The 27,362-nt window shown below is 31.8% G+C and overlaps 2 protein-coding genes across 7 annotated transcripts; one reads left to right on the forward strand and one right to left on the reverse strand.

Annotated features, from left to right (window-relative positions):
- Positions 1–391: 391 nt before the first annotated feature.
- On the reverse strand, positions 392–3,597 carry LOC130982815 (FT-interacting protein 3-like). Of its 3 annotated transcripts, none has more exons than XM_057906918.1 (2): positions 3,509–3,597; positions 392–3,094 (listed from the first exon to the last, which is right to left on the reverse strand). In XM_057906918.1, exon 2 carries the CDS (start codon positions 3,029–3,031, stop codon positions 524–526), a length of 2,508 nt encoding a protein of 835 aa, XP_057762901.1. In that variant the 5' UTR covers positions 3,032–3,094; positions 3,509–3,597; the 3' UTR covers positions 392–523. The 3 variants fall into 3 exon arrangements, with proteins under 3 accessions (XP_057762901.1, XP_057762900.1, XP_057762902.1); XM_057906917.1 differs by having other exon boundaries at positions 3,494–3,597; XM_057906919.1 differs by lacking the exon at positions 3,509–3,597 and adding an exon at positions 3,224–3,306.
- Positions 3,598–11,595: 7,998 nt separating this feature from the next.
- On the forward strand, positions 11,596–26,325 carry LOC130982147 (disease resistance protein RPV1-like). Of its 4 annotated transcripts, XM_057906021.1 has the most exons (7): positions 12,527–12,741; positions 15,171–15,253; positions 21,095–22,214; positions 22,443–22,730; positions 23,653–24,552; positions 25,114–25,953; positions 26,071–26,325. In XM_057906021.1, exons 3-6 carry the CDS (start codon positions 21,285–21,287, stop codon positions 25,939–25,941), a joined length of 2,946 nt encoding a protein of 981 aa, XP_057762004.1. In that variant the 5' UTR covers positions 12,527–12,741; positions 15,171–15,253; positions 21,095–21,284; the 3' UTR covers positions 25,942–25,953; positions 26,071–26,325. The 4 variants fall into 4 exon arrangements, with proteins under 4 accessions (XP_057762003.1, XP_057762002.1, XP_057762001.1 ...); XM_057906020.1 differs by lacking the exons at positions 15,171–15,253; positions 26,071–26,325 and having other exon boundaries at positions 11,596–12,741; positions 25,114–25,497; positions 25,662–25,914; XM_057906019.1 differs by lacking the exon at positions 15,171–15,253 and having other exon boundaries at positions 11,597–12,741; positions 22,455–22,730.
- The last annotated feature ends 1,037 nt before the right edge of the window (positions 26,326–27,362 follow it).

Below are 27,362 nucleotides of genomic sequence, written 5' to 3' on the forward strand. Positions count from 1 at the left end.
TCAGGTTTTTGAAGTCCTTCAATAAAACTTATAGTAAAATAAAGATTTTGAGAAAAATCATTTTGTATTGATTTTAAGAATTCAGTGTCATTACAATTAATATTGGTTAAAATCATTAATTTTTGATCTATTAGTTTTGATAATTTAACTATTTCTTCTCTTAAATCTTCTAATTTGCTTTTTTCCATTAGGTGACGCTTTTTTTTGTGAAAAGTTACAGTTTTAAGTGAAAAGTGTGGTTTTAGAATGTGTGATTTAGATTTTGCCACATAAGCACATCTTTAAAACAACATCTTTACCATATATTTCACGTAATTTAAACATGAAAATTTCTGTAATTATTTGTGGCATTCGAGTACCTTACAAAAAGACAATTTTAGACTTATTTGGGATTGCTTTTTATTGTTAAACATTTCCGAAGACCGACAATAAGTATTAATAATTCGCTCCATGCGATAGGATTACGGTTTTCTCGTAAGCCGTTTTCCCAATGAGCTGAAACCGTTACGCAACTGGTTTACGTTTAGACCAGTTTGACATTTTCAGAACCACACTGAAGACAAACAATAAGTACTAATAATTCTCCCCATGCGACAGGATTACGTTCAGAACACCCTTCAGCAGTTGGCAATCTTGTGAAGAAGTTGATCATTGACGAGCGCAATTTGCTTCTAAACCATGGTGGTCTCAGTGAGTACATTCCGAATAAAGCAATTAAAACCCGAAGGGGTACAAGATAGGAAATAACAGCAGCGAGCAAGCACAACACCAAAAACAAGAAAGTAGCTCTTGGATCACTCCAACTTATCAGTGCATGGAATCGCTCAAGTTGTACTGCTGTATCCCCCATCAAAGTTTGAACCCTCGCTGCTATCGTTCTCAGCCTATCATACCTCATCCTAATAACATTATCAGGACAAATCGTGGGGAACGGATCGAACTCCTCGTAAAACTCATCAGGGTTCATTTGGTCAGCACCCAACTGGTCGATACCCGAGGGAGGATAGTGTTGCGGTCGTAAATAATAATAACCTCTAAGCCCCATAAATGCTACGATGAAAATAATGGCTGGAATGATAAACTCCGGAAATAATACTAGAGCAATGAAGATAATCAAGAACGTTATTGAATATAATGGTTTCTCCCATTCTTGGATTGCTTTGAGAAATTTTCCCGTGGCAATAACTCTGTCCATTGCGTGCACCGCCCTAAAAAGGTTACCTTTGCTTCTCCTCAAGCTCCATTTTTCACTATCTTGGAGCATGTACGACACTACCTCCCAGCCCAATGGTGGCTCTTCTTTCCTCAGCCTTAATTCCAACAATCTAATGGCCTCTAACTTTAAGTGATATACTTGCGTTTCCGTCAAGAGATGCACATAATGCATCTTGGGCAGCAATGGCATTGCGTACCTAAGCAGCATGTTAGTTACATTGGAACATGAAAGCTTGATACTCAAATAAATCTCTCCCATATTTTTTACTCCAGATGGAACCACGATCAGCAGAGGATAAGATTGAGTGTAGAGCCTATCATTTTCTAGGGTAGACACACCGATTGTTATTTTACCAAAAGATTTGTCGGCAATTCCAGCATGTTTGGTGTTCTTACCAAAGAACCTATAGTTGTCAAAAACCGCAACAGTCACTACAGTGCTAAGATCATAAACCTCCCAATTGTATTGCTCATTCCACTCAGGTGATAAGCTATCAATCACAGTACGAGTCCGACACCATTTTTGCCCATACTTTGCAACACAATAGGCATTAGTTGCAAGTGTTCTACCATCTTTCGTGGTTTTTTTCATAAGACAACTGGCTCTCAAGATTCGAATCTCAAGCACACCAATTTGGGGCTTCCAGAGAGTTGTGTCACTGGGCCGAACATCACTGCTATACGTTGTCATTTCATCAAACACATGGTACCCTCCATCAAGTGAAAGTCGTAGGTGCACACGAGGAACATACCTTGTAGCTTCTTTCCCAAAGAGGCTTTCAAGGCTAAACCATTGCGAAGCAACAACCCTTTCGTCAACTCGCTTTTCTATGGTATCAATTGGAACTTCCACCTTGCACACCACCTCACTTGTCCGTGGCTCAAGTAGATCTTCAACGGAAACCAACAATGAATTATTTAGAAAACCGTCTTCTTCAACCACGAACAAGAACTCCTCGTTCCAGTAAGGACTCGAGAAGCTTCGAGTAGCACTGGAAGTTGCAACAACAGTTTGCCAGTTTTGGCTTCCCACTTGGACTTTGGCATAAAACTGAGGGAACCTCACCTTATCTGCGCCTTTATGCGCTGGCATGATGTGTTCTGCTTCAATAACTGAAACTCTTAGATACCATAGCTTTGGGGAATCATAAATCTTGGATTTTATTAGGCTAAGCTTATCAGAAGGAACATTTTCCGCTGTTTTGGAATTCCATGCCTCTTCAAATGCTTCATCTTCCTGTGTTCCAAACCATATTGATACCATTATCTTCCCATTTCTTTTACCCTTATCACCGTTCTTGTCCTCCATTCCGTACCACTTTGGAGCCATCTCTCCATCCGCTGCTGCTCTAACAGGAATTTCACTCAAACTAAAAGAAATTCGACCCATATAGCTTTCCTCTTCCTCTTCCTCTTCTTCAAGGATTTTTTCTTCATGGTCTTCTTCAATGATTTCTTGATCTTCTTCATCTTCAGTGATTGCGTCTTCTTCTTCTTCAATGATTTTGTCTTCTTCTTTTTCATTGGTTTCTTTGACAATGATTTGCACTGTTGATGACACTATGCATTCTCTGGAGAATGCAAAGACCTTATTCCATTCGGCATATCTCATGATCTGGGGAGTGGGCTTTGTGGTTTCACTGTAGTTGCCAAGTTTCACTTCAGCAACTAACTTAACCTCTCCAAAGAGTCCTATGTCTCGTGCTTTCACAACTCTCACGTAAAGATACTGCAATTGCTCCACCGACTTGTTTGAATTGGTTTTATCCTTCCTCCACAACTCATCATCACTGGATAACACAGAGTTTAAGAACATCACGTTTGACTTACTTCTTCTGATTGTGAATCCTGTTCGAAAAATCTCGTGATTTGTGTCGATCTGCATACCGAACAATGAATGCAAAACGGAGTAATTAATTCAGTACTTGGTGTTGTAATATAAGTTGTAGAATCTCGGATTAAAGAATTAAATAAGAAAATCATTCAGTCTGATTTATATACGGTAAACCTCATTCAGTACGAGAGTATAAGAAATCAGAGAGATTTCATAATAGGTATGAACTCAGCAAATCCCTCGAACTCAATGTTCAGAAAATCACGGTCAAAGTCCAATGCTAAAGGAAAATATAATAATAATGAGTATGTGCTATTGAAAAGAGCTGAATAGAAAATTAAATAACATTCAAGGAATTATAGTAATTAAGAGCCGGTAATGAGAACGGAAAACAGGAAAATATAGAAAGATATTATGAAAGTGGAAGGAGAATCCAATGCATACTCTCTGATAACCCACCCGTTGGATGAACCAGCAGCAAGCACGGACTAAAACTGCGTCCTGAACTTTCTTTCAGAAACTCTGTCTAACGGAATGTGGAAGTAAAGCAAAACAAACCACTCTATTTTGACTTCACAAGCTAAGCTAGCCAGCCCGACCAGATTTTTGTTTTATAGAATAAACATTTAAATTGATTTGCAAGAAATTTTATATCAAATACTTTAATTCTTAACAATTTTTATTATCTAAAAATTTTTAAAAATTAATTCTTGATAAATTGATATCTGTCATTTTAAAAGGTGAATTGTATTGCTTTATACTAATATCTTTTAGCACTTAATTGTCTTATAATCAAATTTATTAGGAATTAATTTAGTCGATATTTACTCTATTTTATTTATTTATTTTATTACTTTTTTTTTTGAGTAAATCACTAAAATGGATCATTGTAGAACAAAGAAAGATTCCAAAAAATTGAAAAGATAAAAAGGTCCTTTCGAAATGGTAAAATTTGAGAAAATGTTAACAGAAAATAGGATTTTTATTTTAATAAATAAATAAATTATAATAATTACTGAAATAAATATTTCCTTCTTATCTCGTTTATACTGTAAATGAGATAATTTGTATTTCGTTTACCGTATAAACGAGATAAGATAGGTGGACGTAATATGTATATATCTCGTTTACACTAGTCACTTTTCGCTCATTGAAGCTTTTGCCTGTTAAGAGTTGAAAACGGATTATATTTGTGTGTGTGAGAGAGAGAGAGAAAGAGAGAGAAGACCTCATTCTATGTAGTATTTTTGGAGGAGAACCAGCACACGAGAACACTGAGATTCATGACAAGCAGTATCAACTTAAATAGTAGTGGGGTACTGGGGTGGTAACCTGAAGGCATCTTAACAATAAGTATAAACTAGTAGAAGGAAGATTGTGCCCTTAAGTTTAGGCCTTCAAGAACTCTTGAAAGTAGAAATTAGTACAGAAATATAGCAGCATTATTAAATTACCTTGCATTAATTGATTAATAGAACAAATAGTTCTTAATCATTAATTAGAAAGGAGTTTTATGAAATGATAGAAAGGAAAGAGAAAGGATTGTATACAGAGAGACTTACAATTTTTCCATTGAAATAAATCCTTGTAGAAGGTCATTGCTGCCTGAAACTAGTTAGAAGCAGGGCAAATAGTAAACTCATAGTGTAATCCTGGATATACAAGTGTTGAACAAGGACCAAAAAACGGACAAGTCAAATCTTAGATATTACTTTATAAAAATCTAACAAGTTACTATTTAACAGTCGACAAGAAAGATACCTAAAAAATAAGAGTCCCAATTATAACTTGAACATGAAGAGCATTATTAGTATTTTGATCCATTAAAAACTTTATGACCTGGTTAAAAGTGAAAGTAAATGTGTCATGTCAAAATTTACGAAGCACCAAATTTTTTTTTTGAAATAAAAAAAGAAGGGATATATATATATATATATATTCGGCACCAAATATTTGCAGATCAAGTAGAAAATGATGTTCAGAATCCATCTCTACTCAATCATAAATAATGCTTAATTCTATTGAACACCATAACATATACACTCATCACCATACCTTGAAAAGAATGCCACAAAGATCATGAAAATAGCAATTTGAAGAAGACTTCCTAAAACAACAACAAGTTCAACAGCTTTTAACTGCATAGATACAAATTTTAGAACAGCTTATCTTTAAAAAATGAAAATCCATCATTATTTTACAACCCTTAATTGATAGCCTTTGGCAAGGATAACAATATTTCCATTTAATCTTAAAATCACATGAGTTGAATTGAGATAACCTAAGGTCAAAATATGTAAAATACTATCAACAAGACATGGAAAACAAACCTTTGCCAAGGAAAACTCCCAACCCAAAGCAAAGAGAAGAAATACAACATCAAATTGTGCAACAGTTTCAACTTATATAAAATGTGAGGAGAAAAGGTTTATCCAGTGTAAAACCATTGACAACTTAAAAATTACAGGAGCACAGCTTGCTTCAGCAAAAATGATAGTAAGTTGTTGAGAACAACATATCTGTACTATTATTAAATAAAGTTATCCAATATTTTTTTTTTCATTTCAATTAGTATTCAAAATATTATTAAATAAAGTTAAAGAAAAAAAGAATATGAATACCTAATGTTAAATTTTTATTTAAAAGACCAAAAGAAGGACAAAATGTTTTCATTTGAAGAAAGTAATGGATGCTCTTACTTGTTTTCTGCTTTTGACTTTTCACTTTTTGCCCATGCTTTGACTAGTGACATCCTCTTTTCCGTTGCAACTCTTTGAAGCATAGCATCTGCAGACCCCAAAAAGAATTAAAAAAATATGTTTTATTACGCTAAAGCTAGGTCATTTCCCGGAAGCAACGCACTGTATAACTTGAGTACAATGTCAAATGAGCAAGAGCCGCTGCATCGGTGCCTGGATGTAGTGTTAAATGAGCAAGGGTTTCTGTATTTTTGTGAACGGACGAGGGTAAATAAGCTAGTTTACAAAGTAAAAGATAAAGGGCAGAGCAACAGAAGGTTGAGATTTGGAACATGGAACATAGGCACTCTAACAGAAAAATCCATAGAGGTGGTGGACACCATGACAAGGAGGAAGATTAATGTTATGTGCCTACAAGAAACAAAATGGGTTGGTGCAAAGGCTAGAGAGTTGGATTACTTCCAGTTTCATACTTTGGTATACAAGAAAGGTGAAGAATAGGAATGAGGTTGGTATTATTTTGGATAAGCAGTCGAAGAAGGACGTAGTGGATGTCAAGAGGGTGGGAGATCGGATCATCTCTATCAAACTCGTGGTGGAGGAAGGTGCTTTCCATGTGATTAGCACTTATGCATTGCAAGTGGGTTCGAACGAACAACACAAGATAAGGTTTTGGGAGGATCTAGAGAGTTTGGTCCAAGATATACATTCATTACAATTCCTAGGGAGAACGACCCGAGATTAATACTCTCGGTTATTTTATTGGGGTTGAACTAGTGACAACCATATTAAGTTTGATTTAAGGATTCATTGTTGGTTTAGAACTATACTTGCAACGAGATATTTTTGGGAAATTTCTATACCGACATAAAATCCTCGCATCAAGCACCGCAACGCGCCGACGCCTATGAAAAGGAGCACCGCGCCGTTGCAGGTTGGGGTGGATAGCACCGCGAACGAGACCAGAAGTTGTACACGAACGAGACCCGCTGCCGTTTGTGTCGCCGTTTGGGTTGATTAGGAAAGTTAGGGCTTACGGTGGGTGCTGGGTAGTGATGAAATGAAGCAATAGTAGAAATGATCTAAGGAAACTAAAGGTCTTTTTTTTTTAAGCTATTTGATTGGAAAATAATTATTGGGGGGAATATGATGAAAAATTTTCCTCTAAAATTTTTAGCTATGAATGATTTTAGGCAACTTTTTATAAAATTATTTAATTTTTTTTATAACTCTTATAAAATATTGTATTTTTATTTAAAAATATTGTCTTAAAATTTTTTTTTGTAATATTATTTAAGTGTTGCTTTAGATATTAAAGACAACAATTTTTGTGGGTGGCCAAAAAATTTGTTATCTTTGCCTTACTCAAAGACAACTCTTAAAAAATGTTGTATTTTCTATCTAAGGCAACTTTTATTAAATGTTGCTTCAAATAAGGGTTACCTTAGGCCAAAAATATTGTAGTGCCTTTTGCTCTCACTTAGTTAACCTCTAACAATGGAAGGAAAGTTAAGTGAGAAAAATCAACTTAAGTTCACAAATCCTAATCAAAGACTAGATTTAGTGAAGCTCAAGCCAACTAGCAACTTTCAATCACCAATCAACAAGAGGCTTTGATAATTCAAGAGTCTCCAAATTACTTAATCCAAGCCAAGAACACAAAAATCTATTTTAAAATCTAATGAAGCATTTTATCAAACACTTGGAAGGAACAAAATAAAAACATAGAAAATTAACAAGAAATAGTAAAATCTAAGACTATCAATTGCAAGAAAATAATAACAACAAATTAAAGAAAGCGACAATAAGCATAAAATACCTCAAAGTGCATTAAAAGGAAATTGGAATCAATAAGGAGTCATGAACAATAAAGCAACAAGGTAAAGGAAACAACATACAAAACTAAGAAAGCAAAGAGGTAATAACAAGAAATTAAAAGAGGAACTTGAATCAAGATAAGAATGAAGTAGAACCTAAACCTAGATGAAATTGAAAATAAAAGAAGAAAGCCTAAAATCTAGAGAGAGGAGAGAGCCTCTCTCTTTAGAATCCTATATCTATCTCAAACTAATGTGTGTGTCAATGAATGAATCGTATCCTCCTTCACTCCCAGCTTCTAATCTATCGATGGGCTTGAAACTGGGCCAAAAACCAGCTCAGAAGTCGCCCCCAGCATTTTCACTTTAGTGAGGTACGTTCTGCTTTGTCACGCGTATGCATCGCTTGGAAGATTGCGTGATCACGCGTACTCTTCAGCCACGCACACGCATCGGTTCCCGCTTCTCAAATCTTCAATTTTTTGTGTTCCTTCCACTTTTGCATGCTTCCTTTCTATCCTCGAAGCCATTCTTGCCCTATAACCCTGAAAACACTTAACAAATATATCACGGCGTCAAATGGTAATAAGAAAGGATTAAAAATTAGCAATTTTAAGGCCTAGGAAGTACGTTTTCATTCTTAAATACAAATTAGGAAGGATTCACAAAACCATGCAATTTATATAGGTAAGTGTGAGAATAGTTGACAAAATCCACTCAATTTGATCCAAAATAAGTCATAAAATAGTGGTTCATTAGGGCCTTGACCTTCGCCACTCTCTTCAGCCCCTCGAGGTAATGGTTGGCGGCTAATGGTAGCAGAAGAAGAACTCCTATCACCACTTGCATTAATTGGGAGGGCTAAGTTTCCAACCTCCTCTTCATAGCTGGAGTAGCAGCAAGTCTTCTTACCATATCAACTAAAATAAAAATACAAAGATTTCAGTAAGGAAATGGAACCATGAATATAAAGGAAAGAGAGTAACAAAATAAAACTTACTGTTAGCATTTCGAGCAGCCTGCTCATCTACTATGATATCTCTCAAATTGAGAGGGTATTCATTCCATAACATCATCAACATATTAACGCTCACAAGTTCGGAAGCATTAACATCGCTAACTCTAATTTTTGGAGAGGACATGTTAAAATTCCAGTATAAGTTAAACTTCTTTCCACCTTCTAAGTTCATAAAAAAAAAGGAGTTGTACTTTTTACTCCTTCAATTTTGAAAAACTTTTCTTTAAAGTCGTGGTAAGACTCTTCAAATAGGTTAAAAAATTTTCTATTCGGGACACTATGGAAGGAAATAAACCCGCATCCTTGTAACCTAAAGAAAACTATTAAATAAAAAAATAAAAGAAAACTCTAAGGGAGGGTTGGATATCGAAAAACGAGCATAAAAGCTCGAATTAGCGAATAATGACCCAGCTATTTGAATGAAGTTGAGAAGGGAACATGTGCTGTGAGTCAAGACGCTCACTTGGAAGTCGGTAAAAGGAAGTCAAACTCCTATTTGGGAGAACAGAGTCTTGTACATCCATAGCTAGTCTGGGACAGTGCCAGCATGTTCGTTAATATGGCACAACAGGTCCCTAGATCTGGAACCAAGAAAATGTACAAATTACTTAAATCAGAATCAAATATAACCCTAGCTTCCCTCAGGTTATCAAGCTCTTCTTATGTTATGATAGAAAGGGTATCCTTAACCTCCTCGGATATCTAGGAGTAAATGTCCATTTCAAGTTCACTATTCATTGGCGGAAGGGGGGCAAGTCAAGGCCTTGGCCTGTTAGTGGCTCCACCGTTTTCGCAGTTCATGATAACCCTTCTCCTCACCATATCGGTAAAACCTATATGTACACCACTATTATGTCACCAGAGATAAAAAAATTCTAAAGCTTACTTAGAAAATGCAAAATTCATCACAATTCTGGGAAATACAGAAGAATGTGAGAAATGGAGGCAAAAAACAGGCAGCAACCGTCGCTACCAAGCCAGGGAAACTAAAAACAATGGTGCCCTACTACGTTAAAATCTAATCGAAGGTACCAAATACAAAGAAATTTCGAAACAACGCCAAAATCCATAAAGAAAAACACATGAAGCAATAGGAAAAACTGAAATGCAAAATAAAAGGAGGAAGGTCTCTCGACAGGATAACACACAAAAAAAAGGAAAAGAAATAGAAACCTTACCAACCTTATTGAAAATTGTTGTGAAGTTCACTGGAAGTTCACTGGAATTTAAAAATACTCTTGCAGAAAGTAAACTTATCCAAAAGCTATGGAGGAAGATGATTGAAATGATGAGAACTTTCTTAGAAGAGAGAAGAAGTTTTGTTTTTAGAAAATAAAGTTAAAGTAAAAGATTATTTTATTAAGAGTTAATATTTGCATTAATGGATGGAGAGAGAAATCATAAATGATCAGACGATTCGTAAACCAAGGAAAGTTATAACCGCGCCAAAAAAAGAAATTGTTCAATTTCCTTACAAACCCTTCAAAAATTTCAATTAAAAGAAACCCGTAGACCCGACTTCACAAACTTGGAAACTCTTGACGGCATCACCAAAGTCAAAAGGCCTGAGTTGGGAGTACTGTATTAGACAAAATAGCAACATAACGAAATAGTAAGCTAATGAGAATCCGACGTTACAAGATAACGTCGAATATGGCATAATGGCCACGCCATTAAATTATGAAATCGCCAAATCGTGGCAATAAGAGAACGACGTAAAGGTAATAAATGCTAAAAAACGGCAATCTTAGGGAATAGAGATAAAAGAAAAGAAAACTCAGCAGGTAAACAGAGAACTAAATCATATTGTTAAATAAATTTATTACTAACTTAGACATTGGAATATCTTACAAATTGTCCCCCAACCTAATTCTACACTTGCCAAAATTAGGATCTCCAATCTTCAAGCACTCCAATTCATAAATTCATTTTGGTCATAGTTGCAAGAGTCGGACCGAACCAACTGATTCGATCAGAAAATTGGTGAACTGTTAATCTGACCGATTCGGTTGAAGCTTTGGATCAAAGAATGAATTAAACTGCTTAAAACCGGTCGATTCATCACACACTGAACGAAACCGGCCAAAATTGGCTAGTTCGATGCGATCTTTGAACCGGTCAGTCTTATGATGCTCCCAACAAATGTCTCCTTGCTAAGCTCCAATAAGAAATACCACCAAGCTGGTGTGTTCTTTTATTACTCTATGTGCTAATTATTTTATATATTATATACACACAACTAAATTATTTTATATTTATTTAATTTAATTTTAGTTTTATACTTAATTTTTTTAATTCTAAAATTTATAGAATTATTAAAATGTTAGTAAAGATATTTATTTTAAAATTTTTAGAGTATTGAGTTAATAGGTTTTCGAAGATTTCGACTTAGAACTAATTAGTAGAGACATATAAGTATCACCACTAAATTTCACATGATAAATTAATGGAGGAATATAATGTGTTCATTGTTTACTATCTTGGAGGACTAAATTGGTACTTTATTTTTTTTTCAGGGCTAATTAATTTGAAGTCGAAAATTTTAAAGACCTAATTGTCACTGTACTCCATTTTTTACTATTTTATATTTTTTATTTATGTACGGTCGGTTCTATCAGTTCAATCAGTAATTTATTGATTGAACCAAGAAACCAATAAATCAGCAACTTAAACGATTTGATCACCAGTTCGGTTTTGACAATTATGGTTCCGGTAGGAACAATTATAATGTATTAAAAATTTGTATTTGATTGAATAATTTAATAAGTGCACTGTTTGACTGTTTGTTAGCCAAACCTAATTATTCTATTCACATATAGATCCGGGAAACGCGCAGATTTGTTTCGTCCAAAATAATTCCTAGAACTTATCTTACATTACTAACGAGGTTTTTGAACCCATTTCAAATTAGAGGATTAATGCAATGAGCTTAGCTTGTATGGTAGTAAGCATAATTACATAATAATAAACATCTTCAAGAGGTGTTTGTTTCAAGCTATATTCTGTAATTTTATTCTTGATACTGAACATTTGGAAATGACATTAATCTTTCAAGCTAAGTAGTCCTCACTTGCTTCTTCGCTACGTTTCGACATAGTTCTTTCTCAGAGTAATGTTGGTTTGGGTTCAATGGCACAGCAGGGACGGATGCATTCATTCAGTAGTGGGGCAACTTCTCCAGTGAAATTTTAGAAATTAGTTAGTAGTTCTTAGTAAAATATCTTAAATGCCCCCACTGTATAATTAGTTTTGACCCCACCCCAAATCAAATTCCTAACCCTTCTTTTTTCCCCAATCTTCTTCATCTGCTCCAAGCCTCCAAGTTTCGCAGCCCGCACTCGGCAGTCGGCACTCTTGTCTCCAGAGATCAGAGCCACTCCGCGTCTCAGCCAGTGTCACGGCTCTCTCCCCGCTAACGTCTCCGGCTCTCCGCCCTCCTGTCTCCAGAGTCACGGCGCCGTGTCTCCGCGTCTCCGCGTCCCCTTCTGCCTTCTTCTTCATCGATTGGTTATATCCGTCCTTCTTTTTCGAATACTGTAAATCTGCGATCCTCTTTCTCTCTTCGGTTTTCACTCTTCCCTCTTCAGGCTTCAGCAGAGAACGCCTGCCTTTCGTCCTGCTGCCGCTGAACGCGCCACAGATCCGTCACTGGCTATATCTTCCCCCCACTGGAAAAATTTTCTGGATCCGTCACTGAATGGCACTGAAGGTTGAATCTTCGTCACAAACTTCAAAATGGAAGTACCGTGTTTTTGTGAGCTTTAGGGGAAAAGACACCCGCGACGGTTTCACTGAGCATTTGTATGCAGCCTTGCAAAGGCAACGTATTCAAACGTTCAGAGAAAACAACAATGAAGAACTCCGAACAAGTGATCAGCAGCTCCTTCTTGCAATTGTCATACTGTCACCCAATTATGCGAATTCTACATCGTGTTTGGATGAACTCCGAAAGATTGTTGAAAGCAAAGGAAGCTCTGGCATGATATTGCCGGTGTTCTACGGTGTGGATCCTTTCGACGTACGGCACCAAAAGGGCACCTTTGCAGAAGCTTTTAGGAAACATGAGGAGCGATTTAATGGAAACAAAGAAAAGGTTCAGAAGTGGAGAGATGCTTTGAAATTCGTTGCACAATTAAGAGGTTGCAGCTCTCAAAATCGGTAAGTCGTCGTCTTTTTCTTGATTTTTTTCCTTAAAATTACTTTGCGGTGATTTATAGCTAATCCTCTCATAAATAAGAGTTAGTTATCTTTTATAACTGGTTTAATTATTATTAGAGGAATTAATTTATAATTAAAATAATTTATTTCTTAATTTTAGTTAATTAAACCAAATTATTACTAAATTATGGTAAAATTCATTTTATAAAGCGCAATGATTTTAATTTTAAAGAGATTTTATTTTACAATCTGTTAATTTTTTCAATATATCCAATTTTTTTAATGTGTTCCAGCAAAAAATTAAAAAAAATCAAAAAATAAAATTAGAGATATTGTTTATATATATAATGTTTAAGAAGAATTTTAAGTATATCGAAAATATCGATATTCTAATTATTTTAACCGTTGATCTAAATTATAAAAAATATATATAATATATATTAGTTAAAATCAACTATTGGTATTCCAGATATACTTAAAATTTTTCGTAATGTTTATACTTCTCCAATAACAAGTTTAATTAGAATCTTATAAACAACTAAAAAAATAAAAAATTCTAATATATTTATACATTTGTATCCCATGTGTATATGTAATATAATATTTAGAGATGTCATTCAAACTATATATATTCTCTATCTGATATGTTAAATATAAAAAAATAAAGATCCATGTTACGTTTGAAGTTATTCGTCGTTTTCAACTTTTAATTCGTTTTTGTTTTATTATTTAACTTTTATTTTCAGTTTTTTTTTCTTTTAAATTTTTGTGGCTGAAAATCTAGAGCATTTAAAAAAATTGATGGATGGAGAAATTTAAAAAATTATAAAATGAGATATTTTTAAAAACTATTGTAATTTGTAAATTATCTTTTATCATGGTTATTTAGTTTAATTAACTAAGATTAAAAAAATAATTTGACACAAATAAATTCTTTCAATAACAAAAAAATAAATTATAGAGGGTAACTAACTCCCTATTTATAAGAAGGTTGAGTAGAAATTATCTATTTTTTTTAGGTGCAATTATATTTAGGTGAGTCAAAATAAAAGTTTTCGTCATTTATTGTATGTGATTTTGTCATACGTTAATATTTTTTATTAAGTAAGGTTTAATTATTTTGTTAGTTTTTATAATTTTTGTAATTAAATTTTTATATTTTTTAATTAAATTTTTATATTATTTTTAATTTTATAATTAAATCTTTTTAAATATAAAATATGTTAGAATTAATTAAATTTTTTTAAAAAAATTAAAGATATTTTTATATTATTTTTAATTTTATAATTAAATCTTTTTAAATATAAAATATGTTAGAATTAATTAAATTTTTTTTAAAAAATTAAAGATATTTATAATTAAAAATTTAATTAAATTTTTGATCGTATATATTTTGAGATAAATATTCTGTTAATTTAATATTTTTGACATAAAAAATACTTAATTATAAAATTATAAATAATATAAAGATCTAATTAAAAAAATATATAAAAATCTAATTAAAAATTTAATAAAATTATTAAAACTAACGAAACAATCAAACCATTAATTAATATTCTTTTTAAGTGGAGCATGAAAATAATTAATTATAATATAAATATGAAGATAAAAAAGTCAATTAAAATAGTCCAAATTTATATTATTTAATATTTATTAATTATCGTTATAATTAATAAATATTAAATAAAATAAATTTAAATAATTTTTTATTTTTTTAGTATTATCTTTTATATATATATATATATCATAGTTGTAAAAATCGGACCGGATTGGCCGGTTCGATCGAAAAATCGATGAACCGGGTCCATATCAGTCCGGTCCAGTGTTTGAACCGCACAAGGAAGTTTGACCGGTGCGAATCGGTCAAAACCGGTGAGGTGGTCTGACCAAACCGTTTAGGAGAAAATATTTCCAAAATGCTTGAGGTAGGGTTCAAACCCCTATCCTCAAGGAAACCAAAAGGCTCCACAACCACCAAACCACTATGTTTTCCATTAAAATTAATACAAATTATAATACATATAGATATCTTTCATCAAATAGTTTACTTTTATTTAATTTATTTTAATTTTAATTATAAACTCACTCATTCTTAAATTAATTATATTTTTGTTTAACAATAATTATAAACTCACTTATTTTTTATAATTATATAACATCTATTAATATTATTTTTAATAAATACTTGTAGTATATAATAATATAAAAGATATAAAATAATTAATAAATTATTAAAATTTAAAAATAATAGTTATTTTAATATAAAAACAAAATAAAAATATTGATGATAGAATAAAAATAATAAAATATTTATTGTTCATGTTTCATATTATTTTAAAATAACTTGATATTTTAAAATGTTAGTAAAAATATGCATTTTAAATTTTAATTTTAAACTTTTGACTATTTTTTATTTTTTATTTATATAGGATCGAGTCAACCAGTTCAATCAGTAACCCAACGGTTAAACCAGTGACTCAGTGACCCAATGACCTGATCGGTTCGATTACCGGTTTGATTCTGACAATATATATATATATATATATATTTGTTGCGTTAAGGCTCTATTATTGATGAGAGAGAATAAGTCACAAAAGGAACAAAGTAAAAGTTTTAAACAATAATGAATCCCATCCTTTTATTTGGATATGTAAAAAGTTTAACAAGAGTGGACAAATTATATTTCATATTCTTTTAATCCTTATAAAATGATAAAAGAAATGATATAAAGAGACACACTCCAAAAGATATAGTAAAGATATAAAAGGATAGATAAGAGTTCTTTTATTAGATCTCTAAAAATTTATTTTTAGTAATTTAGGTCACTGAAAGAAATTTTTTATTAAATCTTTAAAAAATCTGCCCTTAATAACAACTTAGATTAGGGGAATAAAAATTGAAAAGGCCACTACACAAAATCGTCTTAATGTTAAATTCTTCAATCTTCTTTATGCAACAAGTAAAGTAAATCATTCACCTCACTTAATCATATTAAAAAAACGTGCATAAAGCACTAAAAAAAATTTATTCATAAAAAATGAGTAAATTATCTCACCAAAAGGGTTTAAATATGTCTCTATCAAACTAACTAAAAGATAAGATAAGATAACTTAATTTAAATCAGATTTGATCTTATTAAATTAGATCATATTAGATCTAAATTTAAAATTTTAAAGATATGATAACTAATTTAAATTAGATTTGATTTTATTAAATTATATCAGATTTGATTTAAATTTAAAATTCCTAAAAATATTACTAAACAAATAAGAAGTAAATCAAATCTTCCAATAAACTTTAACAGCAAAACAAACTAAAATAAAGGGCTAAAAATTCAAAAATTAATAATAAATTATGCCTCTCACAATAATAAAGTATGCCTCTCACTAAATTTGAAAAGTGTTATTAGACTTCTTGCTGTCCTGACTTAGCCCAATAGGCCTTATGAGTTGTCGTCATTTCAGCACCATTGTTTTTTAGACGAACTCTTAGTCTCTTTGATGTCTAAGACCGGCATAGTATAATTCTTCTAGTATTCAGATCTTTAAACGTGACATGCTTCTTGTCTCTAAAATGACAAAAATGCCTTCCTAAACACGTATCATCCTTTCCCTCTTCAAAAAGATTCGTCCTCGAATCTTGAATGAGAAGTTCTTCTTTCCTCCAAGGAATCCAAACCCAATCTCGGGGTTTAAATACCATGGTTTGATGGCTTTTCTCTATCCAATAAATTGTGACTATGTCCCTCATGTGTTCAAGTTCAATCTTTTCAACCATACTTTCACCATCTTGTCTAAAGTGTGCAATTAGTTATCTTTCTTCCTTTCCATCAATATTAATGCCTCCATAATTGACCAGAGAATTCGCAAAACCTTGGAAAGTTGTCAGAAAAATACTAAGAATTTCATGGTTAGATATATGTGAAATTAAAGAATCTATAGAATTCAATGATACTAATGCACTCTTGTCTAAACTAGAACTTTCTAGATCTCTCTCACAAGTGTGTTTATTACTCTCAATTTCTTTGTCGCTCATTGACTCCTCTCTTTCAGTATTCTCATATTTTCTCTCAAAACTCTCACTTTTAATTAAACATTGATTCTTTTCACTCAAATATTCAATCTCTTTTTCTATTTCTTTTCTCTCCTGATTTTTAAATTCCTCACATCCCAATGACCTAGCTGAAAAATTCTGCACTTTTAAATCCTCCAAGTACACATCGTCTCTATAGCATACTCAACAAATTCTTTCGTCTCTGGATTGGAAAAAGAATAAAAGATAGGCGTAGAAGAAATCTTCTTCTTATGTCGATCTATAACATCCTTCTTGAAATAAAAAACTTTGACTTTTGTTTGATCCTCAAATTTTTCTCTTTTGGAACTCCAAGTTGCTATAATTTGTTGCATATGCTCCATGTCAATGGCCACTTTGACTAAATCCTCCATAATTGCGTAATGGTAACGTTGGACTTTTCTTTTAATCCAAAAAAATATCGTTCCATAAGAACCTCAAGACTCATTTTAATATTAGCCTTGTCCATCAAATATAGAAACTCCTTGTGGTACTCCATCAATGATTGTGAACCTTGTTGTAACCTACAAAATTTTTTAAAAAATTCGTTGTGGTATGATGATAGCACAACCCGGTTCCTCATGTGGTATGATGATGGCACAAACTAGATTCCTCATAATTTTCTTTATCTTCTCCCAACTGCAAATTGGGCTTTTGCCGTACCATCTTATAGATCTTTCTAATTTAGTCCACCATATACGGACATCATTGAAAAAATTGGCTTGTACCAGTCGAATCTTCTTTTCTTCTGAAAGGATGCAATTTGCAAAAATCGACTCTACCTTTCTTTCTCATCGGAAATAAGTTTTAGGATCATTCCTCCCTTTAAATGTAGGAATTTGTAACAGAAATTTTTTTTTTCGCATATGAGATTCCTTCGTCATCACTATTATAATACTCAATCATTTAAGATAGAATAATTGCAGAAACAAAATTAAAATAAATTTTTTTTTTCATTTTTTTTACTCTGAAGTAAATTTGCAAAAACTGAAAAAAAGAGATTAAGCAAGAACCCTAGAACGTGTAGATAAATAAGAATTTACCTATGACTTGGTTCTGATATCAAACACAAAGAGACTCATCCCAAAAGACACGGTGAAAACCTAAAATGATAGATAAAGGTTTTCCTACTAGAACTCTAAAAAATCTGTTCTTAGCAACCCAGGTCACCGGAAGGGGTTTGCTACTAGACCTTCAAAGAACCTGTCATTGACAACCTAAATCAGAAGGATAAAAATTGAAGAAACCACCACGTAGAATCCCTTTAGTGTTGGATCCTTCAATCTTCTTTATGCAACAAGCGACTCACCTCACTTAATCACACTAAGAAAACGTTCATAAAAGCACTAAGAAAATTTTATTCATCAAAAGTGGTGTAAATTGTTTCACCAAAGGTGTTTAAATAGGCCCTAACAAACTAATTAAAAGATAAGATAAGATAACTTAATTTAAATCAGATTTGATCTTATTGGATTAGATCAAATTTGATTTAAATTTAAAATCTTAAAAATATGATAACTAATTTAAATTAGATTTGATCTTATTAGATTAGATCAGATTTGATTTAAATTTAAAATCCCTACAAATACTACTCAACAAATCAGAAATAAATCAAATCTTCTAACAAACTTTAACAGCAAAACAAACTTAAATAAAGGGCTAAAAATTCGAGAATTAATAATAAATTATGCCTTCCACTAAATTTGAAAAATATTATTGGATTTCTTAGTGTCTTGACTAATCCAATGGGACTTATAAGTTGTTGCCATTTAAGTACCACTATTTTTTAGACGAACTATTGATCTCTTTGATATCTAAGACCAACATGGTATAATTCTTCTAGTATTCAGATCTTTAAATATGATAAAATTACCATTCATATCACAAAATTACAAAGCATGAATGTTCAAATAAAAAGAGAAAGTTAGGTCTAGTTTAAAAAAAATTTGTCTGAAAGATTCTTATATTGTGTTTAGTACTTTATATTTGATAAATAAAAAATTATGAAGGTTAAAAAAATTATATTTGGGATACATTAAAAGCATCTAAAGAAATAATTTTTAAAATTAGTATGTATTTATTAAAATAAAATTTTTTAATATAATTTAATATATTAATAAATATTTAAATTTACTTTTAGTTAAATTATTCATGCCAAGTTCCATTCACAATTAAATTTTTTTATTTGTTTATGTCTATTATAATTATTTTAAAAGTTAAAAACTATTTTATGAGATATAATTATTGTTGGTTATATTTATTGAAAATCACTTTTAATTTGGTTTACAAAATATATGTACTGCAATTTTCGGAAAATTATATTTTATTTAAAGCCAATCTTAATAAGTTATTTGTGAAAAATAAAAGATTTTACAAAATCAAATGTTAATATTTTAACTCTTTCGGCCCATTTTTTTCCTGCTTTATGTAGAACCATTCCTAAATACATTTTTAACGAAAACAAATCATGTCATTATAAAATAAATCACAAAATAACATACCATATCTCATTGGGCTATCTCTCAGCATGTTCTGGGTTGTGGCGTAAAAGGTGAAGAGTGAATCAAACTCATTCCCGCCAATGAGCCTTGGCTCTAGTGGCATTTCTCTCCCCTCCCCATCTCAAGGTCTAGGGTTCAAACCCTAGAGAATGCAATTGAGAAAAATTGTGAAAATATGTGAGGAGTGTGTGGGTATGTTGTGTACCTAGGATTGGAGGTTGTCCAATCCATTGGGGTACCTAGGATTGGGGGTTGTCCAATCCACCGACCAAAAAAAAAAAACTCATTTCCCCAAAAAATACAAATATTAAATGTATAAATTTCACCATATTAGCTACTTCAAGTTTTTGGTCAATAGGTATTTATAATTATATATGTAAAACTTTGGGTGGTCCATGCTCGGATGGTCCCCCATTACCAATATTAAACTCAGCCATTGGCTATAGAATGCAACGAAAAATTAAAAAAAAAATTTATTGAATACCTTACAAATACGTTTAAAAGTACAAAAACTATTAAACTAAATATCTGTATTAAAATAGTAAAATTTTTAAGTTATCTACTAAATGAAATTGACATGTTAAAACTGAATTCCAAGAGTAGTCGTTAACAACAATAGTGTGCAGTTACTTTACGCTATCTATATAAATGAATTAAACTTTATACAAGAAAATGTTAATGAAGTAGTACTAAAGTAAGTTATATAAAAATTATATAAAAAAGAGATCAAAGTAGTACTAAAAGTAAGTTATAACACTTAAAATTTTTTAAGTTCTATATAAAATTATCATGTTAAGAATAAATTTTAACTTTTAACATAAGAAAAAATCATATTCATTTATAAACTTTTAATAATGATAGTAAAATTTGAAACCAATAATGTTCATGAGTGTGAAGACGAAGAACATTATGTAAGAGGTGAAAAATTTTGTGTATATTCATTTATTTTTTATTTGTCATTATTTGAGTGTTATATATAATTTTTTTTGTATACTAAAAATATCATAGTGAAAAAAAGTAAATACATGTATTTGTGAATCTTTTCTAAGTTAACGTTAGAAAGAAAATAAATATATCAAACACGTTATATGGTATAAAATATATAAGAATATTTGTATATAATAATAAAGTATTTAATTACTATATATTTTAAAATAGACTAAATAATTCTATCAAAAAATATTTTATTACATATTAAATTATTTTATTTTTTTTTTAACCCCAAAAGATATCTTCATTTATATTCTTGTATCTTTTAGTGCAGATTTAAATCTAGTAGATATTTTTGCTATACCATTACAAGTGTTTTTTACAAATAGAAAAAAGACAGTAACTTTTTAATTGAGTAATATTAATTACATGACCAACAAAAATATTTTTATACTAAATTTTAAATTTAAATTCTACTTGTATAAAAATAAAATATTAATTTAAAGTATTTGGCTAATATTTATAAAAAATGTTAGTGCCTGACTTTTTTCGTTTTAATTAACTATAGTGCAAAATTTTATGCATTTATTACTAAATTGATATTAATATGAAAATATAAAAGAATGTTGAATCATGATAACAATTATTTTTAGAGTTATGTTAAGTAACTAAAATTTTTTTTGAACAATATGAATAACCACTAATTAAATCAAAACACATTATATTTCAAATTATTCACCTAAATCTTAATATTAGAATAAGCATTCGCGCACCTAGTAAAATGAACATCCGATATAGTTATTATTCACATTGTTCAGTATTTTCCTTATTTTTAATGTTTTGTTAATTAGATATGAAGCACAGCTGATTGATGAAATTGTTGAAGAAGCATGGACAAAAATAGAATCTAGATTGCCAACACAAGATGATAATAATGATGACGATGAGGATGATCTAATTGCGATTAATGCAAAAGTAAATGAAGTATGTTCATGTTTAAGCCCAGAGTCAACAGATGTGCTCTTCATTGGAATATGGGGTATGGGTGGGTCAGGAAAAACTACTCTTGCCTCTACTGTTTGCAAGAAAATCCGAACCCAATTTGAAGAACACTGCATTCTTCGCGTTGGAGAGGTTTCGAGAGAAGGAGATCAAGGTCTAGTTAACCTGCAAAATCAACTTCTTTCACATTTGAAACCAAAGTGCATGGTAATCAAAACTTTGAACCAAGGAAAGGATGCCATCAAAAACCTTTTGTACAAAAAGAAAGTTCTCATTGTCCTTGATGATGTGAGAACTACAAGACAGCTAGAGAATTTGGCAGGAAGCCGCGTTTGGTTTGGTCCAGGGAGTAGAATAATAGTTACTACTAGGGACCAACACTTGCTTAGTTCACATGGAGTAACACTGTTTAAATTGTATGAGATGAAAGCCTTGGATACTAATGAATCCCTTCAGCTATTCCACAAAGAAGCATTTAAAGGAGAGAAAAAACAAGAAGAGTATTTGGATTTGTCTAGAAAGTTCGTAGAATATGCTGGAGGCCTTCCTTTGGCACTTAAAGTGCTAGGTTCCAATCTTTGTACAAGAAGCATTGATGAATGGGATGAGGCTTTAGATAAGATGAGAAAAGATCAAGATGGTGGTATTATGAACATACTTAGGATATGCTATGATATGTTGGAAGAAGGTTATTACAAGACTATATTTCTTGACATTGCATGTTTCTTTAAAGGGTGGTACAAAGATAAAGTGATAAGAATATTGAAAAATTGTGGCCTTCATCCGGCAATAGGAATAAGTGTACTTGTTGAAAAGTCATTCATAACTTGCCAAAAAGGAGTTTTAGGGATGCATGATTTACTTGAGGAAATGGGTAGAATGATGGTCATGCAAGAATCTAAACAACATCTTGGACGCAGTAGGTTGTCCTCTCTAGATGACATTAATCAAGTATTGAAGGAAAATACGGTACGTATTTTGCCCTTTTCCTTCTTCATACATTACTTTCTGTAAAATCCTTGTGCCTCTATTATTTGACCATTATTAATTTTATATGAATAATAATGCTTTAACTTAATTTTTTGGTGTTACATATAGACATCAACATTTCAACATTATTTTGTATTTTGTATTCTGCAACCTATCAATTTTAACATTAAAAAATGAGCTTATGTATCGTTGGTCATTTTATATTAGGGAATTGAGAAGATTGAAGGTGTGGTTTTGAAGCAACAAATTGAGTCATATAATAAAGATATTTTGAAAGATCATCGAGCATTCTCCAAGATGTGCAAGCTAAGACTTCTCATCATATTATGTGAATTGCACCTGTCTCGTGGTTTCAAATTTCTTCCTAGCTCATTGAAAGTTCTTATTTGGGTGGAATGTCCTTTGAAGACTCTACCACTTGGTTTGCAACTACGTGAACTTGTTCACTTGCAAATGAATAATAGCAAAGTAGAACAACTTTGGAATGGAAGTCAGGTAAGACCATATAACTTAAAGGCTGCATGCGCTTGAATATAGAAATACAAAAAACGAAGAAGTAAATGGATATAAAAATCATCTAGTTATATAGATAAAAACAAAAATACGAAATTTTTAACTTAAATTCTTATATTTAGTCTGTCATTTTATCACATTCGTAAAATTTATAATTATGTATTAGTATAAGGAAAATACTAATGCGCATGACAGAAATTAAGAAATTTAACTCTTTAAAAATTAATTTACTATTAAAAGTAAAATAAGAATGCTAAACAAAAAATAAAATACCTTAAATTTTAATTCTAAATATTAAATTTTGAAATTTAGATTCTAATTAGGCATGGACCAGGTAGAAGAAAGAGGGGGCATCCCACAAAAATTTTGATAAAAAAACATAATTATATATAAATGTTAATATTTATCTTTTTGTTATATTATGTTTATTTTTAAAATAAATAAATAAATAAACTAAAAAAATAGTGAGAATTAACTTCATGATAATAGTTAATTAGGACTTATTTAAAATATGTCTTAAAATATCAGTAGTTTATTTAAGTAAATGTCAAGAATTTAAATTTTATTTTGTATATATAATAATTTATTAGACAATGACAGACTTTTAAATAGAGTTCAGATCTACGACAGATTAATTTTTGATCTGTTATGCTAGAGTATACTATGAAAAGAAAAAGATAAAATAAAATATCGATGCATAAATTTTACTTTATATATTTTTGCCTTCATTGTTAATTTTTTCTGGGTCCGTCTCTAAGTTTAATTATTGATATAAAATATATAAATAAAAAAAATAAAATTTATTCGGTTAAAAAAAAATGCAAAGAGCGTTGATAAACCTTAGTACAAGTCTAAAAAAGATATAATAATGGGGTTAACTAATTTATAATTATTTTTTCCACAGGTTTTTGAAAAACTAAGAGTTGTTGATTTGAGTTATTCCAGCAATCTGATTCGAATTCCAAATATTTCTAATGTTCCATTGCTTGAAGAACTCATCCTTGATTGTTGTATATCGCTTGTTGAGGTTGACCAATCTGTTGGGCAGCACAAGAAGCTAGAAGTGTTAAGCCTTACAGGATGCATAAAGCTCGAAACCTTGCCCCGGAAATTCGAAATGAGTTCACTGAAGAGGCTCATTCTCTGTGGCTGCTCAAACGTGAAATCACTTCCTGAATTTGGGGAGAGTATGGAGTATTTGTCAGTTTTGAATTTAATGAAATGCTCAAGTCTTCTTTCCATTCCAGAAACTGTTACCAATTTGAAGTCACTGAAAATTCTCAATTTGTCCGGTTGCTCAAAAATCTGTAGACTGCCAGATAATATAAATGAAAACTGGGCTTTGGAAGATCTTGATCTTAGTGAAACCTCTATAAGAGTGGTGGATTCATCTTTGTTTCAATTGGAAAATCTCAAAAAGCTTTCTTTTCGTGGTTGCAGTGGACCAGTATCCAACACCACCACCTCTGATTCGAGTGTTTCGCGCTTAACATTGCCTCCTCGTATCCCAGGACTTCCCTCGTTAGCCATATTTGATCTAAGCTATTGCAATCTCCATCATGAATTGATTCCTGATCTGCGCCACCTATCATCATTGGAGACTTTGATTTTAAGTGGGAATACAGAGCTTATCTTAACTCACAGCGTTGCTAAACTTCCTATGCTGCATTTTCTTGAAGCAGAGGGTTGCCGACAATCTTTTGATCCATATGTGTTAAATTTTCATGGGGAAGCTGGACTATTGTTAGATTTATGGAAGTTATGGAAGCTGTTCAAGACAGATTATAACAAGCTCTTATGTCAGGTTTGCTGGTTCTTTTAGACTTTTAGTTAGATCGGTCTTAGTTCTAAGCTCAAAAAATGCTATTTGTACATCAAAATCTGCTACCAATATATTTGTGTATAAATACATGTGTAGTTTAATTTATTTTCAATGTGTATTTATATTCTAACATGAATTTTATATTGGTGGCTAACTTTGTGGCTAATTTTGATGTATGTGTAGCATTACTCTTTTCTCAATATAATAGAAGTAAATCACTAATATTTAGTTGCGTTTATTATTCTAGTTCCTCACGGAACACCTATTATTATTTATTTTGCTGATGTGTTATATTAGGTGACATTTTCATATGGTTTCTTAAGTTGTCAATAGTATGTCATGGCATATCAGATAATATCACATAACATGTCTTTTCTCTTGACATAACATAGAAATCAATAAAACTTCAGAAGAATTGGAAAAGTAATAATTAAGAGAGAATTCGGAACCAAAAAAAAAGAAAGACAATAAAGGTAAACAATTAATGTTTAGTCATGAAATTACCATAATTATTTAAAAAGAATTTATATTTGGTTGTTACAGGTTGTAGATCATAGTTATCCTATCACGTACCAGGAAATTCCTCCAAATTTTGGCAAGGAGATATTCTTTCCCATTGGTACACGTTTTTCAGAGCTTGAATCAAGCGCATCAATCACAGTGGACATACCTAATGAATGTTGTGAGGGTAAGTGGTGGGGAATTGCTGTATTCCTTGCCTTCAAACCTCTAGAATCTTCAACTAATTTTCCGAGTCTAAAATTTGGTTGGAGCTTTGGAGCTTCCAGTACTGATCCTGAAGTTGGCTCTTCTTTCTTATATCTCTCCTCCAATGCTGTAAAGGCGCATTATGATTGTTGTCTTGTAACGATGATAGTGAGTGAAAATTACATATACATTCAGCTACACCACAGAAGCTATGACAATGTAAGTGAATCAAAGCCTTTTAGCAAGCATCGAAAGCCTAATTTTAGTGAAAATAGTAGGGTGCGTTTTAGTGTGCAAGGAGAAGAGATAAATATGAAAGAATGTGGGTATCATGTCTTTGGTAATGAAGATTTTAGAAATAAATTCTCATTTAAATTGAACAGAGAGAGTACTGTCACACCAAATTCCAGTGATTCCAATAGTACAGAAGAAATGGACATCATCTTAGAAGATGAAACGGAAACAACCAGCTTGTGTGATGATTGCATCGATGAAGAATCCAAGTTAGTTAGTGTTAATTCTGATCATATGGAGGCTGATATAAGAATAAAGGATTCGACCAGAGGTAGATGGAAAAAGGTAAGTAGCTTCATGACGAAGAAATGCATCTTTGGACTAAAGGGGTGTAAACCAAAGAAAAGGTCCCACAAAAACAATGTATGAATCATGACGAAAGTAAGAAATCGATTCTCCTCCCTGGCTATCTCCCCTTGAACCCTTCTCGTATCCCCTTCTCACTCTTCTTAGCTTGGTTCTTCTCTCATATTAATTCTGTATATGCATTTTTTGCAGGAAAGGATACAATGGAACAAGCAAACAGTACCTGGCTTCAACACATACATTCTTAGATGGAAACTCACATTTTAATAATTGTTATCACATATTTCATGTTGTTGTTGCTTTAGTAAGATTATGTTAATAAGGATTGGATCAGAAGCTTATAGCAAGTGCATATCTGTTATATTCAATTTTTATGTGCTCAATTAGAACTTGTTGGGAAAACTCGAAGTCCAAGACAACATGCACTGAAAATAATTTTTTTTTAAATTTATGCAATTAAATAAATAATTCTAAAGATACTTTAAACAATTAATATAATGACAGAAATTAAAATATTAGACACTCAAAATTAATATAATGATAGAAATTAAAATATCAGACACCCAAATTTTTATTGTGAAATTTTTTTTACAAGTCAAGACAATAACATTGTTATATCAACTAGAGTTTTAATTTGCCAAGAAAATTCTTGTTTGTTACATGCACAATATACTACCTGTTATGTGGGTAACCTGAAATAGTTGAGTTGGGCTTGGAAGAAAGGCCCAAGCGTTAATGGAATGGGATCTCCGACTTGGTGTGCGCCTGGGCGCCTCCGTCCGAGTCGTGTATGTGAAAGAATGGGGGGTGATACCTGCAAAGACACTCCGATGCCTAAGTTAGCAAGGGGGTAAGCAAGTTTAAGGGTATTGGAATTTAGTGTTATCTGAGCATGTCAGTGTATTTATAGTGGTGATCCAATAACCACCGTTGGAGTAGTTCCGCTTTTGAAGGTGGATAACCGTCCCTTTATCTTAGGATTGTTGGGATATTACTTTTGGAAGTGGGTTGAGAGATTTTAGGGGCAGTTACTTAATGAGTCCATATTTTACGATATATTTTGGCTTGATTTGAGTAGATTTCATCATATAAACCCACATTTATTCATCTAAATAGCATGCTTTTGTGATTTCTTCCTAATTTGTGCTTGAAAGTAAAAACATGCTCTTTTGTGCTTAATTTAGTCAAATTTTATTCACTTTAATCCCATTTGGTGCCTTGATGTATTTGTTAAGTGATTTTAGGTTTCCAAGACAAGCATGGGTGGAAGAAGTGAGAAAAAGAGCATGCAAAAGAGAAGAAACCATGAAGAATGGAGTTTGGACATTCCAGCATTCGTGCGTGCGCACAAGAGACGCGTGGCGCACACAATAGCGAGCACGGCGACGCGTATGCGTGACCCACGCGTACGCGTGGAAGGAATTTCGCCAAATGACGCGTACGCGAGACCCACGCGTACGCGTGACCCGAGTCACGTGAGCTCA

The sequence above is a fragment of the Arachis stenosperma genome, chromosome 5 (genome assembly GCF_014773155.1).
Source record: "Arachis stenosperma cultivar V10309 chromosome 5, arast.V10309.gnm1.PFL2, whole genome shotgun sequence".
NCBI classification, from domain to species: Eukaryota; Viridiplantae; Streptophyta; class Magnoliopsida; order Fabales; family Fabaceae; genus Arachis; species Arachis stenosperma.

What these genes read in the sequence shown, in the direction of transcription:
- LOC130982815 (XM_057906918.1), bottom strand. Translation starts at nt 3,031, where the DNA reads ATGTTCTTAAACTCTGTGTTATCCAGTGATGATGAGTTGTGGAGGAAG.
- LOC130982147 (XM_057906018.1), top strand. Translation starts at nt 12,281, where the DNA reads ATGGCACTGAAGGTTGAATCTTCGTCACAAACTTCAAAATGGAAGTAC. An exon ending in GGTTGCAGCTCTCAAAATCG is followed by an intron (nt 12,742 to 21,094) that starts GTAAGTCGTCGT and finishes TTTGTTAATTAG; the next exon opens with ATATGAAGCACAGCTGATTG. An exon ending in AACTTTGGAATGGAAGTCAG is followed by an intron (nt 22,731 to 23,652) that starts GTAAGACCATAT and finishes TTTTTTCCACAG; the next exon opens with GTTTTTGAAAAACTAAGAGT.